The sequence below is a fragment of the Mizuhopecten yessoensis genome, unplaced genomic scaffold (assembly GCF_002113885.1).
Source record: "Mizuhopecten yessoensis strain PY_sf001 unplaced genomic scaffold, ASM211388v2 scaffold716347, whole genome shotgun sequence".
Taxonomy (NCBI): domain Eukaryota; kingdom Metazoa; phylum Mollusca; class Bivalvia; order Pectinida; family Pectinidae; genus Mizuhopecten; species Mizuhopecten yessoensis.
In genome coordinates, this window is record NW_018480071.1 from 86,609 (window position 1) to 102,315 (window position 15,707).

A 15,707-nucleotide genomic window follows, 5' to 3' on the forward strand; every position below is an offset into this window, starting at 1 on the left:
TCATTATATTATCAAACTATGTAGGTAACCTGACATAAACGCACTTGCATTCTTATCTTTCATTAAGTGTTGATGCTCTTCGTGTCCATTTGACTTATGTCATTTCAGTCATTGCAATTTATAGTGTACCATGCCAATAAATATCACTCCTTCATAATGATTGTTTTTGTTTTGAATACAAACATCAGTTTAAACACCCATTAACATTTGACAGAAGTTAAGTATGGTGGAATAACGTCCATCCGTTCGTGCAGCATACACCATTTTTTATCAACTTAATACCCTTTCAATCATATATTCACACAACTAACGCTATATTACATAGCTATAGAGAACAATGTTGTTTCACTTGCACAAAACTGAAACAAGAAACAACATTTGTAATATATCTTCTCAAATGCTTTCGCCTAATCATTGTAATAGCCAGGTGAGCGATACAGGCCCTTTGTGCCTCTTGTTATTTGAAAAATCTACCCAATGATGGTTACTATATAAGTAGCTACGAGCGTTTACGTGATCCGAATAAACATTGTCCTTTATTTTTAGATAAGCTTAGCGGCTGTAGTCTAGTGGGGCTAACGATACGGTTTGTAGCCCCTATACCCGTTACAGGAAGTCGACTAGTACACACTGACTGTTTTAGCGATCGTGTTTACAGGTAGGTGTTTTCTCTTACCTATTTTTTTATCAAACGTGGTAGTCCTTGTACACACTAATCATTGTTTAATGTATGAATGTATAAACGGAAGTGTTACTATACGTATTTTAGCTACAGAAGTAGACTTGTGGTAGATATTTTAAGGGATATGTAAAGCCATTTTACCTGTGTACTGGTATATTCAGGTGTATACCATATTCCATAAAGAATAGTCAACTTACAGGAAGTTGTGTAGCTCATCTAAAAACACAGAAAACATTTTATCAATGTCAATATATTTTGTATTGGTACAAAGCAAGTGTCCATTACTGCCCGAATCTACCTTTAATGTTGTAGCTGAATGATAATCGCTGTTTTTCTTCTTGTAAAGACTTTATATTGTTCTTTGTTCAGCTGTGTACGTGTTTCTATTTATAGTTATTGATAGATCAACTGGCGACATATGTGTATCATATCTGTGCACCGTCATTGTATTCAAACATTCTTTACGGTTTGGTGATTATAGTTCGTACGGATATACGGACCTTGTCCAATGTACCTTACTGCACGTACCTACGTAGTCTTATTGCTTGTATTCACCATGAGTAGACACAAAGGACTGAAAACAAGATAAGAACAAGAACAAGTCTGGTGTTTAAATCCTAAACACTGTAATTTTGAAAGCAAACTTAATCACAGTAATTTTGAAAGCAAATTTAGGATTTACGGACCAGACACTCTAACTTAACAACCTTATCCAAAGTCAGGTGATTATACTAGGGAGGTAATGCAGACAAATTCTCAAAAAAAGTAACCATGAAACCAGAGACCTAAATTAATGGTATATATATATTATTTTAAAGCGCTTATCAATTCAAAAGGTTTGATAACCTGAATGTTCGTGTAATAATGTGTAACGATCGCACCCTCAACCTTTGTAGGCATTCATCACCCCTATCTGTTATCTGACCTCGATAAAGCCATCTTTCTCACAGTGAAGTGACTTGAAATAACGATATTTTCTGGCTGATCAAGATGCTATCCGCTACGTATATAATGCATTAATTTACAATAGGTTTACGAGAGTAAACGCTTTAGCAGCGAGTTGTTTAAAATTGTTAACAGGGGCCATTGTGAGGTAAAAGCGCGACAGCACTTACATACAGCGTGGTTTCAGCCTTGCCGTACAGAGTATCGTATTTCACACTCTGATTATACAAAAAATGTATATTACCCCGGCACACGAAACCCTTTTTGGCTGTAGCTCATCGCTTGTAATCCCCTGATCGAATCGCTGAATAGATTTAATGTATTGTTCCAACACATTTGGCTATGTTTTACTATAACGTTATATATTTTGCTTCTCGACGTAATTTTGTCAATTTCTGTTTGGATGACGGAATACAGCGGAACTTTTAAACCGGGTGACGTTGTGTACACTTTTGCAGAAAATATAAAAATGCATATCAGAACATGTCTAGGTATTTGTTACAATGGAAAAGCAACACCACATTTAGGTTCATCATCTGATGTAATTATAATAATATTAGAGGTTCTTATATACCGCTTTATCACAAACCAGTTTGTAGGTAGTCTCAAATTGTTTCACAAACTATTATCCGTGGTTTTCAACCAGCCACTATCTTTCTAAACTCCCTGGGAAGCATACAGCCGGAACTTCCATTTCAGCGCTCACAGCTAGCATTCAACAATTCTAGCGCTGCCCGACCACGTACTCATTTACAGCTGAGTAGACTGAAACAAGCGGAGTAAAGCATCTTGCTCAAAGATACAACACAGTGCCGTGCCGATACTCGAACCCGCAACCATTCGATCACGAGCCCGGCGTCCTAACACTAGGCGACAGTGCCTCCCGCCTCTAAGTGACCTTAGCTATTGTCATTCAAGGACGTGCCTCCATGTGCGTTGTGTAGGTATGCATGTGTATATGTGTGCCAGAGACATGGTATGTTGATGTACTTGCCTCCTTGTCGTCGCGCGGGTCTGGTGCTGGCTTTATAGTGTCATCTCCCTGTAATACCATGCCGGATACAGCCAGCATAGCATCACTATTTGGTTGCTTGTTCCGGATTTTAATTAGTATTTGAATTGTTGGTCAATTTACTTATCAGCAACCTCATCTTTTTCTCTAAATGTCATATAACCTTTTGCTGGGTTCCTGGACATGCGGGAATATCAGGTAATGAAATGGCAGATCGTGCTGCGAAAGCAAAACTATTACCTCCACCTGAAGATTTTAAACTTCATTTTACTGATTTTAAACCACTAATTACAACATTTCTAAGATCACAGTGGCAAAATAATTGCAATCATGCGTAGATAAAAAATTACATTCTATTAAACCTAAACTCGGTGAATGGCACCCTAGCTACAGAGAGAGACGCCGAGACTAGGTTGTCCTTGCCCGTCTTCGGATGGGTCATTACATATTGTTATTTACTTAAACGTCCAGCCTCAATGCATAGCGTGTCAGGAACCATTTACAGTAAAATACATCTTATTAGATTGTGTCGACTTTAAGTTAATTCGAGAAAATTTCTATAATAACATTATATGTCTTAAATCTCTTTTCGAAAACATAACTGTCTCTTTAATTTTAGGCTATCTGGAAGCTATTGGTCTTTTAAAGACACTTTGAGTCATCATAACCACTCTTAATATTCAATTTGACGTTTGTCTTTTAACCTTTAAGTGTGTTTGATATTTTTATTTTGCATTGGGTTTTTTTCGGCCATTTGTTGGCCCTAATGACCTGTCCTGTGTTGATGGGCCATTATGCATTTAATAATAATTTAAGAGCCTACTATTTTTAGTCAAAATTAGCAATTATATCTGAATTATAGATGATTCATAATAAGTGCATCTCCATTCCTGCTTCGGATGGTGGATATCATCTGCGAATTATTTCCAACATATTTTTACTTGAAACGAATATCCTTTAAGCTTTCCATTTTCAAAACCTATTACCTTTGGTGTAAGAGGTTTTGAAAATGGAAAGCTTAAAGGATATTCCTATTACCTTTGGTGTAGGTCCCTGCAGGTAGGGCGTAAGAATTGTACCTGCTGCCCCCAATTGCATGATCGTAAGAGGCGACTAAATTTGTGACCTTATCTCTTCTCTCCTTTCTAAATAACTTTCTTCTTCCTAATGTCTCCCTTGACAAAGCCTCACTTTTGGCCATTTGTTGAGCGTTCGCCCCTGTGAGGAAGGTTTTGGGTTCTGTCCCCTGGCCGAGACATACCAAAGTCTTTAAAAATGGTAGTTTCTACTCCTGCTTAACGGTCAGCAAATTAGGAATAGGACGACTGGTTCGCCCGTTGTCAGCATAATGTGACCGGGTGGGGCGTCCTGCTGGGTGTCTTCGGCAGTATGTCCCAGTGAGGTAGCACTATAAAGTCGGCATCAGTTCTGCGCTATCACAAGGAGACAAACACGAACATATCGCAGCCTCCCAAAATACACACACATACACTACACGCATGCATCTTGCACACAGGGGAGGCCGTCCTTAAATGACCTTAGCTGTTAATAGGACGTTAAACAAAATCAAACAAACAAACAAACAAACCTTTGGTGTACCCACCTGCAAAATCGGGTTTTTTCATAGACTCTTTCTATGGAAATCAAGAATATGCCTGCTGTATGTATCCCACTGCATTTTATTGTAAAAGGTGACTAATGTAGGACCCCTACAGAATCGGATTTTATCTCGTGTCTTTTACGAAAGGGGCATGGAAGAGACCAAGATTGTGTTGTCCCCCATTGCAACACTTGGGATCTCTTTCGTTTCCTTTCTTTCCGATCTTCTTTCTTTTCTTTCTACTTGCAGTTTCAGCCGGTGTCTATATCGGATCCCGTCCTCATATGACCCTGGCTGTTGCGATGACGTTATATCCCAAACGAACAAAATACCTTCGATTTATTTCAAACGCCTGTTAACTATATGACTATTAACCTGCTTTAAAGTTCGGTCATCACGAAAATTTCGTTCCTATTACCAAAGTCCTTAAAAATGGTAGCTTTTCCCTGCTTGGCGTTCGGCATTAGCAATAATCAAGCAAAGGGCGGATACCTCGTGTTTGCTATCATGAAAACGCTTAAAATATGGACCTCCAAATATATGTTCGGAATCCGTCGTTTTTTACGTGTTTACTATATCTTTCAAACTCAAACTTACACAGATTGTTCATTAAATATTCTCGTACTATACAGCACATGTTCAAAATGGCGGAAAGATAAGAAATGGTGGCAATTTGAAGAAAAAAAATGAAATGCGATTTTGTTCCTTTTTACAGACGACACGCAAACTGTGACTATTTTTTTCTTGATTTCAAACGATACCGAATACGCCATTATATATTACGGTGTCACCGGACGTAAGTGTATCAGTGATCTTTTTGTGTCTTGTACGCAGACTTAAATTGTCACAACTCTCACATTAGAAAATCTGTTGCATTAACTGACTAAGCTGTGGGAGAAATTGGCTGAAATTGTCAATGGGCCGTAAAAAAATACAAAAAAAACATGTGGGATAAAATAATTCACCTGTTTGGTGTCAAACGGTTTTTTAATCACAAGTCGAGCTCACAGTTTGGATCAAAACCAAAAACTTTGTTAATTGTGTCGACAATTGTACTTATACGGGTCGATATTACTCAAGTGCTGTAGACAGGTTAAACAACCTCTTTGTTGACCTTTATGAAAAAAATGTATAAATAAATTTGTACTATGTAATATATTTAATATATATCATATTGTGATTTTGTATGTGTTCAGTTGAAAGTGCATTGATGCCTATATACGTATGACTCTAGCATGTATTTGATTTATTTGATTTGTGTTCTATTTAGTTAAGCGCTAACAGTCCAGTTATTTAAAGACGTGATTTAATTGTATGATGCAGTTGTTTTGATACACCGTGTCGTAAACTTATCCTACGTGATCAGCAGAATCAGACAATGTCTTTTCTCTCATTTTCCAGGTGTTCTTGTGGCAACGTTAACCCAAACTTTATCAATATGACCACTTCGCTATATAAAGGGCAGATCCCAATCCGCATGAAAGGGAAAACAACATGCATTACTCATACAGGAATAAAATTGGATCTTTTCTGTCAAGACTGTAAACAGCTTGCGTGTATGCGTTGCTTATCTGATGAACACAGGGGTCATCTTGTGTGTGCTTTAAGTGAAATTACTCATCGTAAGAAAAAGGACATTCAGAAATTTATGGTAAAAACTGAGAATATTGAACTTGTTCAAATTGATCGACACATCAATGCAACTGAAGAACAATTAGCCGACAACGACAGCAGTTTCACAAAATTTTCGCAGGACTTGAACAAGCAAACGGAAAAGCTAAAACAGGACCTCGACCTAATTGCTTCGCAGACACTGTCCAGGTACCAAAATATGACATCGGATAACAAAAAGCTGCTAGAAACATACAAAAACGATCTAGAAATCTACAAAACACAGCGAATAGAACAAGTGCAAGCATGCAATATAGCACTACAACGCGGTTGTAACATACTCATTTACGATACCGCAGTTGAGGTCCGTTCTCTTAGAAGTGTCCCCCTCGAACCCAACCTTGGTACATTGCACTTTACTCCAAATACGAATCCTCATAATCTTATTGAGCTAGCTTTGGGATTAGCTGGTACACCAGCATCACATCGTAGTACACTATCAAAACAACATCACCAGAAAACAGTTTCGGAAACCGCATGTCAATCTCAAGTTCAGCAAACGCTGTTTCGAACGTATGTGGTTGAAAAACAGGATTCCCCATATACCCATGGTATAATGAAACGGAACACAAACGTAGATCAGGATCCGCCATGCACTATTGGATTAAAACAGTCAGCTAATCACGTGACTACAGTTGTTGACGAGTGGGAGTCGTCATGCGCCATTGGTTCCATATGCCCAGCATCAAATGGCCAGATGTGGACCTGCTGCAGTACAAAGTCCACGTTAACACTCCTGGATAGGAATGGCGCAACAATGAAGGAGATTAAACATTATGCGTGTACAACCAACATAGGTACGTCTGCCACTACAAACCATCTTTGGGTTTGTGACGAAAAGGACAATATCTTGGAGCTTATATCAGATAAACTGATACATAGATTCGCCACCAAGGATACCGCAAAATGTATATGTATAACATCATGTAATCATGTCATTGTGGGCATGAACCAACACATCTCAAAGTTTACCACAAGAGGTACACTGGTTCGCACTAACTCAGGATATTGGATGTCCCCATTCAGAATTGCAGAGTGCCCTGTCACCCAGAACGTAGCAGTGATTGATCGGGGCTGTAACACTTACGGCAAAGATGGAAAAGCACATGTTGTTATCATGGACGGAAATTTTAATAAGTTATTTGATTATGCTGGTGAACTTCCAAAAACAAGCCTCCAAACAGCACATATCGGCTCTGAACCATTTAGTCCGTTGAGCATGGCATATGACAGTTTCGGAAACCTGGTAATCGGGGACTGTGCCAACAACCTTCATCTTCTCGTCAGTGGCCGTGGTGAATTCATCAGGATCATACACAAAGATATTGACTGCTCGTGGGCTGCTGGAGTGGACGATAGGGATATCCTCTGGGCGGTGTTTGGCGGATACCATGTCAAACTGCTTCAGTACAGAAGTATCTAATGTGAAAACCGTTGATTGAACAGAGGTGTAATAGCTACATGTAGAGTAAATCCGAGAATAGCGTGCAATATGGTTTGTTTATCTTCCTTTTTAGTGTAAGTTTATGTGTTCAATTTACGTTTGGTTGCAAGTAGTGTTGAACAGCAGTTTGTGTATTACATATTCAGGTGTAAGCGGTGTGTTGATATAATGTAAAATAACGTGTTGTTTCTCCATCATTTTGCGGCCTGATCAATAGGGACGTCTTATTACTAAGGTGTTTGATTATATTGATGCTATCTTTTTCCCAATCGTGTAAATGTCCCCTTCCTCATATTTCCTTAATTCATGTCAACTGCTGACGGAAATGCTACAGCAGAGAATTTCGAGAGATACAGGTTAATGAAATGTAAGGACAATTGTTTTGACTGGCATCATGCTCGAACTTGTTTTGTGTGGTTTGTATTGTAGTTTATATGTCACTATTCAGTTTTCCCTTTGATGACGTGGCGCTATTGTTATTTGACCTAGATTTACACAGAACACCTTAGCCTATTTTTGCTTTTCCTTTTTATTTTTATTTTTCTTGAAAGTAGATCTTTTCATATTTTGGCTTGATGTTTTATTTATTTTTGACACTTCGATATTTTATTTTATCACAAGGAAGTGTGTTAATCGTGTACCACATGTTTGCGAGTAAGGTCGTTATAACTTATTACAGGTGGGGGTTCGGGAAAAGAATACACCTGCTGTTACCCACTGCATGTATCGTACGAGGCGACTAATGCCTTAACCCCCTGCAAAATATGGGATTTGCTTTGTTGTCCTCGAGGTATTTGGGGACACAAAAGCGACTTTCATACATATGCTACACCCATTGCAATATTTGGGATCTTTTTCTTTCTTCTTACTTTTTACTTCCTTTTTGTTTCCTAGCACCTTTCTTGGCAGCACCTCACCTTTGGCCTAAATGTTGAGCGTTCGCCTAGGTGAGGAAGGCAATATGTTCTGTCTCAAGGCCGGAACATACCAAAGTCCTTAAAAATGGTAGTTGTTATCTCCTGCTTAACGTTCAACATTAAGGGGAATGGCAACGAAGGGTTCACCCGTTGTCAGTATAATGTGACCGGGCGGAATGTTGTGCTGGGTGCCTTCGGCATGGTATTTCAGTGAGATAGTAATATAAAGTCGGCTTCAGATCTGCGCTATCACAAGGAGGCAAGCACAACCACATACCCTGCCTCATGTAGACACTACACATATGAATGAACGTCCTTAAATGGCATTAGCTGTTAATAGGATGTTAAAACTAAACTAAACCAAACAGGTTTTATTGTTTGATGGTTTGTAGTTCACATGTTTGATTGTAAGAAGGTGTGTTACTTACATTTGTAACTTGTACTTGTACGAATACAGTGTTTTATTGGCGTTTTGAGATACCAATTGTGATTATCACAGGTTGGCTCGTCAAATGCACTGTATTCAGTGTCAATTTAAATGAAAGAGTTAGGTTATATTTTTTCATTTGTAAGTGTGTACGTACAAGTTTGTGTATTGCATGAGTTAAAAACAGGTGTGTCTTATATGTTTGTAGATTACTTACTCGTTCGTAAATGTATTAATTATGCAGATTACATTTGTGCATTGTGTTCAGTAGCTTTTGATGCAAGTATGTGTAATGCATGGTTCAGGGAAATATATTGGATTTATGTAATAGGAAGATATCAAATATATGTATGAAATGTGAATGTTATATATATATTATATACTGAACGGTATAAGCACATGCATATTAATATGACTGTTGAAACACGTTAGACGGTGTGGCAAAACTGTTTATCTATAAATTTCATTCTATTATTTATTTCGGAAAAAAATATTTGTTGACAAAGAAAGACTACTGGTGTGGCTAGCAGGAAAATTGTGAAATAACAAATAGCTTATCAAGTGCAATGTGCAATTTTCTGTTGATTGCAAGTATGTTTGTCATGAACCAGAATAGTGTTGTACATTTGTGTGCGATTTTGATACACTATATTCTAGCTTCACGTGCAATATGAATATTAGTACATATAAAGTGTATGGAGTTGTGTTAAATACAGTAGATTCATAGTTGACAATTTGATAATGACAAACACTATATCAGACAAAGTGATGCAAGGAAAATGAGCGGAAAGGATTACGGCACCCTTAGTTGCCCCGACAACTAAATGGCTGTATCTGGAGAAGTCACTGATGACTCAGGTAAGTGAAAATAAATACTTATTAAGAAACACTGTAAAGTAATTGTAATAAGCAGTTTAAGCAGTATATACTGATATATCTATTACTAGAGCTTGCATCTAGATGTAATGTGTAGAAAACTGTCAGTGATTGTTGGAAAACAATGTGATATATCTAAGTAAGTAATGTAAAGTATCATCCATATTGACGAGTGATGTCGAGAATCAAAGTTAAGATACCTAAGCAAGTTTGGTAAATCATCACCTACATGATGATTGATGTCGAGAAACAGTAAAGATACCTACTATAGGTAAGTTACGTAAATTATCGTCACCAATGACGAATGATGTCGACAATCATTCTAAAAATACCTATGTAAGTTAGGTAAATTATCTCAAACACTGATGAGGGATGTCGGGAAGCAGAGTAACGATACCTACTATAGGTACGTTAAGAAAATTATCACCAGCAATGATGATTGATGTCGAGGAAAAACAATGAAGAAACCTAAGTAAGATAGGTAAATTATAATCGACTTTGACGAGTAATGTTCAGAACAAAAGTAAAGATAACTAAGTAAGTAAAGAAATAGCAAGATAAGGCTTTAATAATGTTGTCTATGGCTGATCATCAGAACCAGTCTTTTCAAAGTAGGGTAAGTCAACATTAACATCGATTGCCAATGCCAATCAACAATTTAGTTAGTATGTGCATGTACGCAAATAACAATAAACATTTTTTATATATGTTCAGAAAAAAATTATTATTCATAATGCCAGATCAAATGCAAATATAACTGACTCGTTAAATATATGTATGGTGTGGTTTAATTTAACAGGATCAGCAACCTTGACAAATCATGTCGATAACCAGAAACATTACGACCTGTAACTAAAGATGTATCAAAATCAATCATTAAACGTACAGGTTTATTCCAGAGGTATTATTTTTAGGCTCATATTAAACCAACTATTAATTCTTATAATTCTAATAATTATCCTTATTGATAAGAGAGATGTTTCTAATTACAAATAGACATGAAAGGATAATACCGTATCGTATGTTTTTTAATAAGAAATTGTCTTAACTTTAACAGATTTCCTTATCGAGACATGACAACATCATGGTACTAAAGCGGAATAACAGGACATCTTAAAGTAGGTATGTTTAGTTAAGACTGTGTGCTATTGTATCATGACATGCATATCTTGCAAGGCAGTTTATATTTGTAATCAAATTGATGAACGACTTTTTGCATTATACACCAACTACTGTCTTTGAATGGATTCGATTTGCTATATAATTCTATTTATCGAAGTAGAGAGAAGCAAATCTGAAATGTAATGACATAATAATATATTAAAATAGGCAATTAAATATAGATTTGTATCGCAGAGTTATGCACAACTCCAATAACACTTCCAGGAATAAAGAAAATTCCAGAAATACTGTTTAAAATCACACTAATTGCTTAAATATAAATAACAGCTTTCTGCCAATTTCATATAACTAAAACATCATAATGACATGATTTGTTATAATATTTGAGTTCCATCTATTTATGTGTTTTAGGTAATTAGCGTTTTAATATTCAGATACAGAAGCGAGGTCTTTGTCATATACGTAAGAAACATATTAATTTCATATTTAACAGGTACGACGGAAGGGAGGTAATCAGAAGTTGTTCTTGAGCATGGAGCATCTTGTAGTTTGTGTGGTATTAATAACAGCTAACGTGGAGCTAACATGGAGCTTCTTGTAGTTTGTGTGGTATTAAGAACAGCTAACGCCGTGGTTAGGACCAACACTTCCGTGACAAAGTGACTAGAAATACATTTCGTTTCTTTATATTTTAATTAAGTGGAGTTAGGTAGACGTATTTACTAAGTATGCGTTTGATCGTGCAGAGTTAGGGTATTGTAGGCTCTTACCTGTATAGAGATGTTACCTGTATACGTCATCGACGAGATTGTTACACAACAGGACGGACGCATTACATTTTGCTCCGTAATTTTTTAACAAGACTGAAGATTTTTTGTAAATTTTTAAAATAGCGTGTTTCTTTAGTGTTTATGGAATTTTCAGTAGTTAGTAAAAGGATGTTTTTACTGTTTTTATTTTTGTAGCTAATGATGAAATTTGTTTCGGAGAATCTTATTGTTACTTGTTCAGGAACAGTTTCCTACCAGGATCTACTTGGGAGAGCGTCAGAGGACTTTCAGCGTGTGGACTTTTAAAGGCGTGTTATTAAGTGGTCACTGGACGTGTTGAGTTTTTCAATCAAGATCAATTAATTTTCGGTTTTGAGATGTCGGGTAATTTCATTATACCATTTATTGTACAACCAATCATTTAAAATATAACCCAATGTTACCATCGTGATATGCTAATTATAGTATGTAAAATAATGATGTAGTCTTCGTCTTCTTCTTTCAGTTAAAATATTTAGAAATACAATGATTTATGTACGTATGAGAACAAAGGAGAACATAACAGGTGTTGATGTCAGCTAACGTTGTAGTTCCAAAACCAAACACGACTGTGACTTTTAACAAAGAGAAGTGTTAAATTGATAAGAATTAGTGCCATGATCTACAGTTGATATTCACTGTAGTGTTTCAATGTGAGCACATGTTCACATTATGTGTTTAAAATCCTGAAAGAAAGAATAGGTATCGACAATATGACAGCGAACATGTTGTATTTAGTCATACATAAGATATAGTGAACATAAGTAACCACAAGGGTATGTAATTCAAAGAATAAATTAGGCTTAAACCTTGAACAATTAGGACATCACACCACTATACCATGTGCCCATACATCTAATGATAACAATTAATCGTAGTTGTTATATTCAGCATTTAGGAATATGGCAACAACTGGTTCATCCGTTGTCAGTATAATGTGACCGGACGGAATGCTGTGCTGGGTGCCTTCGGCATGGTGTTTTAGTGAGATAGCACTATAATGTCGGCATAAGATCCGCGCTATTACAAAGAGGCAAGCACACCAACATACCCTGTCTCCTGCATACACACACGCAAGCACGCGTTATAGTTATATGTGCAAAAAAAGTAAATATAATATTAACACTCATTATCAAATTACTTTCATAACTTATTTTAATGAATCAGGTGCTTTAGTTCATATTTTTAACAAAGTATGCCAAATTGCTATTGTAATTCATATCTGAAAAAGTTCCGTCATATCAACTCGGAACACGACGCGTTGATATACTTTTAAGCACCGAATTTAAACTGATTCAGAGTAAGCAAACGTTGTTGTGTCACCACTTATGCCGATGATGAAATATATCATCACCACCTTTGTAAATTGTAGTTAACAACTGTCACATACAACCATGCGCTGGGTGCCTGCGGCATGATATTTCAGTGAGATAGCACTATAAAGTCAGCATCAGATCCGCGCTATCACAAGGAGGCAAGTACAACAACATACCCTATCTCAAGCATACACACGCAAACACGCATACACAACACACATGGAGGCATGTCCTTGGATTACCATAGCTGTTGATAGGACATTAAACAAAATAAACCTAAACCAAACCAAACCCTGATTCTTTTATAATTTATGCCAAACGCTTTGCCTTGCTTCGGATTTAGAAACGCTGACACGTGTTTCCTTTTATTTGAGTTTCCCCAGTTCAAATAGCAAGAAATGCTAGATTCCATGAAAATGAAAGTTAAATATTGAATTAAACAGTGTGCTCCCGTCAGAGAACAGTGATTGTTAGCAGATGATGTGCAAGTGATAGTTTTCCCTAGTGAAACTTAAAAGATATTTAAACATCATTTTTATATTTTAACTCAAAATAGAAGGAGCATTTTTAAATATTTCACTGGTAAAAGTGTAATAAATCACAATATAAGAGTCGATTTTTTAAAAAGATGTTCACATATTGCAGCATTTTGCATGTTTAAGCCACGCAATTCATCAAATTTATTATACCACTGTGATCTTATCAAACTTTGCACATATGAGTATGGGTGAATCGGGTTTTCCTGAAAAGAAAAAGGTATAGTTAGGAATAAAACTATAATGTGCGGATGTTGTTCCGGAAGAGCGTTTGATGTACCTTTTTCGTGCCGTAACTAGGTTAAACCTTTCGATTGTATTCATTTCTAGCATTTGACATATTTCCCTGCAAATACTAGAAAAGTAATTTACCAATAAGAAATAAGACAAGTTACATGCCAATATAAAACATTGATAATTCACTGTAGCGGAACTTGTAGTCACATGCTAGAAACTGTTACGATATATTTACCGATTGGGGACTTCCTTCAGCCGCTTTAATTTTGTATCGACCCTTCTTTGTATCGACAGAGATCGATAGCTTTCCATTTCCAAACACGTTTTAGGACAGTGGGATAGCCAGATGTGTGATTATTATGAAAAGACCGAGTTCCTATGTATCGTATTTTAATATTTTACGAAATGACAACTTTTGTTAACGATTTGTGCATATATTTCCGATAGATCAAAATATACGTAAATGTAAAAAAAAAATACAGATATAAAATATTCAAGTAGAACGTATTGATATTTATATCTATATTGTGACTATCTAATAATATCTTAGAATTTTGCTGCGCTTTAGAAATGTACGATACAAAATTTTAATTAAGATCCTAACTCGTCGACCAACGACACGCGAGTTTTCTCCGTCATATTTGAAGACGCATGCCTTGACGGGCGTAGAAGCGCCAGCGATTGACAGTTATTTCAACAGCTTCGTACTCGAAGAGAAAGGGTTCCTAATTGTCAACAGAAACCATAAGGATTACAGTAATGAAGCATTATGGAAGCTGGGAATGATTAAAAAAGCAAAATAACTGTCCTACCATTCAACGGTAGGAAGTTGATTCATGGATTGATGATATATATATATATATGTTATACTCCACTGAGAACATAATGTTTTTAATGCTAACATGGGTTCGAGCGAAAAATTACCTGGTATACGATCATTGTTTGTGTTTAAAATCCTTTGCAAGGATATTATATCAGTCTACAGCTTTGGCTCATGAATTAAGTTACTTAATGAAAATTTTCATAAATCGGATAAAATCCGTGATATTTTTGTTCGTTATAGTTGAAACGCTGAGGATGTTATAACTGACTAATTAGTTTGATTTTTGATTTGGAGCCTTCTATGGAATGTTGCACGTATGTTTTAAGTCAACTTTTACCCTGCAGGATCGGGGTAAATAAGCCCATGTTCTCATTGAGTAAAAGGCGCAAATTATTTCCTGCAGAATTGGGGTTTTTCTTTGTGGTCTTCTGCTGAAAGGGCATTGAAGAAACCAAAATCGCTGCCCCATTGCAACGTATGTTAAATTTCTCACTCTACTATCTATCTACTGGCAATATCAAATTAGTTTGAAACGTTGGCTAAAGAAGGACGGCAATGATAGTTTATATTCCCTGCCTAACTTTCAGTGTGTCAGATAACAGCAAAATGTTATTTCCTGCCTTGGGCTCAACATTGCATGTGATTAAAACTAGTTAACCAATTTTCAGTACAATATGAACAATATGGCGGGTGCATGTGCCATAGGTACGGTATATCGGTGATATAACATTACGAACTTGGTATCAGAGTTTCGCTATCGCCAGGAGGCGAATACAATAACATATCACCTTCAGATCACTTGTACGCATGCATCACTCATAAGGAGGTATGTACTTATATGACAGCTGCTAATAATAGGACGTCAAACAATAAAAAAAAAAAAAAAAAAAAAAAAACAACAGGTCCACGCTTAGAAATGTCCGTGCATGGCAACCTTAATTGGAATGGCTGAATTGTTAAAAGCTTTTACATATACGACTGCATGAAATGTAAAGTGACAGTCCGGTATGATATAACATCAAGAAGGTTGACCGAAAACGAATTATTTCACAAAACTAAGTTCAAATCTATAAATGTGCGAGACAGTTTCCGAGCTAAAATTTCATGAGAACAAATATCGCAAACACGAAACAGTTATTTGTGTACGTTGTTAGAAATGGTTTTTTGAGCCGCGGACGATGTCTTCTGATTTGAACAAAAGGAATAAACTCGGAATAAGGAAGAACTTGTATTCATGGAAAAAAATTGATAATAAATAATAAAATAAATAAGATTATTATAAAATGTTGA

General features: G+C 36.4%; 1 protein-coding gene and 1 long non-coding RNA gene across 3 annotated transcripts; both read left to right on the top strand.

Moving 5' to 3' along the window:
- Positions 1-583: 583 nt before the first annotated feature.
- On the top strand, positions 584-8,352 carry LOC110443483. Its single transcript, XM_021487714.1, has 2 exons — positions 584-658; positions 5,641-8,352. The coding sequence occupies exon 2, from the start codon at positions 5,678-5,680 to the stop codon at positions 7,331-7,333; it is 1,656 nt and encodes a 551-aa protein (XP_021343389.1). The 5' UTR covers positions 584-658; positions 5,641-5,677; the 3' UTR covers positions 7,334-8,352.
- Positions 8,353-8,468: 116 nt separating this feature from the next.
- On the top strand, positions 8,469-11,925 carry LOC110443484. 2 transcript variants are annotated; one of them, XR_002462116.1, is made up of 3 exons: positions 8,469-9,556; positions 10,632-10,696; positions 11,190-11,925. It is a non-coding gene; the product is annotated as an uncharacterized LOC110443484 (long non-coding RNA). The 2 variants fall into 2 exon arrangements; XR_002462117.1 differs by having other exon boundaries at positions 10,632-10,692.
- Positions 11,926-15,707: the final 3,782 nt, after the last annotated feature.

Bases quoted from the DNA above. Each gene is read 5' to 3' on its own strand.
- LOC110443483 (XM_021487714.1), top strand. From the start codon at position 5,678: ATGACCACTTCGCTATATAAAGGGCAGATCCCAATCCGCATGAAAGGG.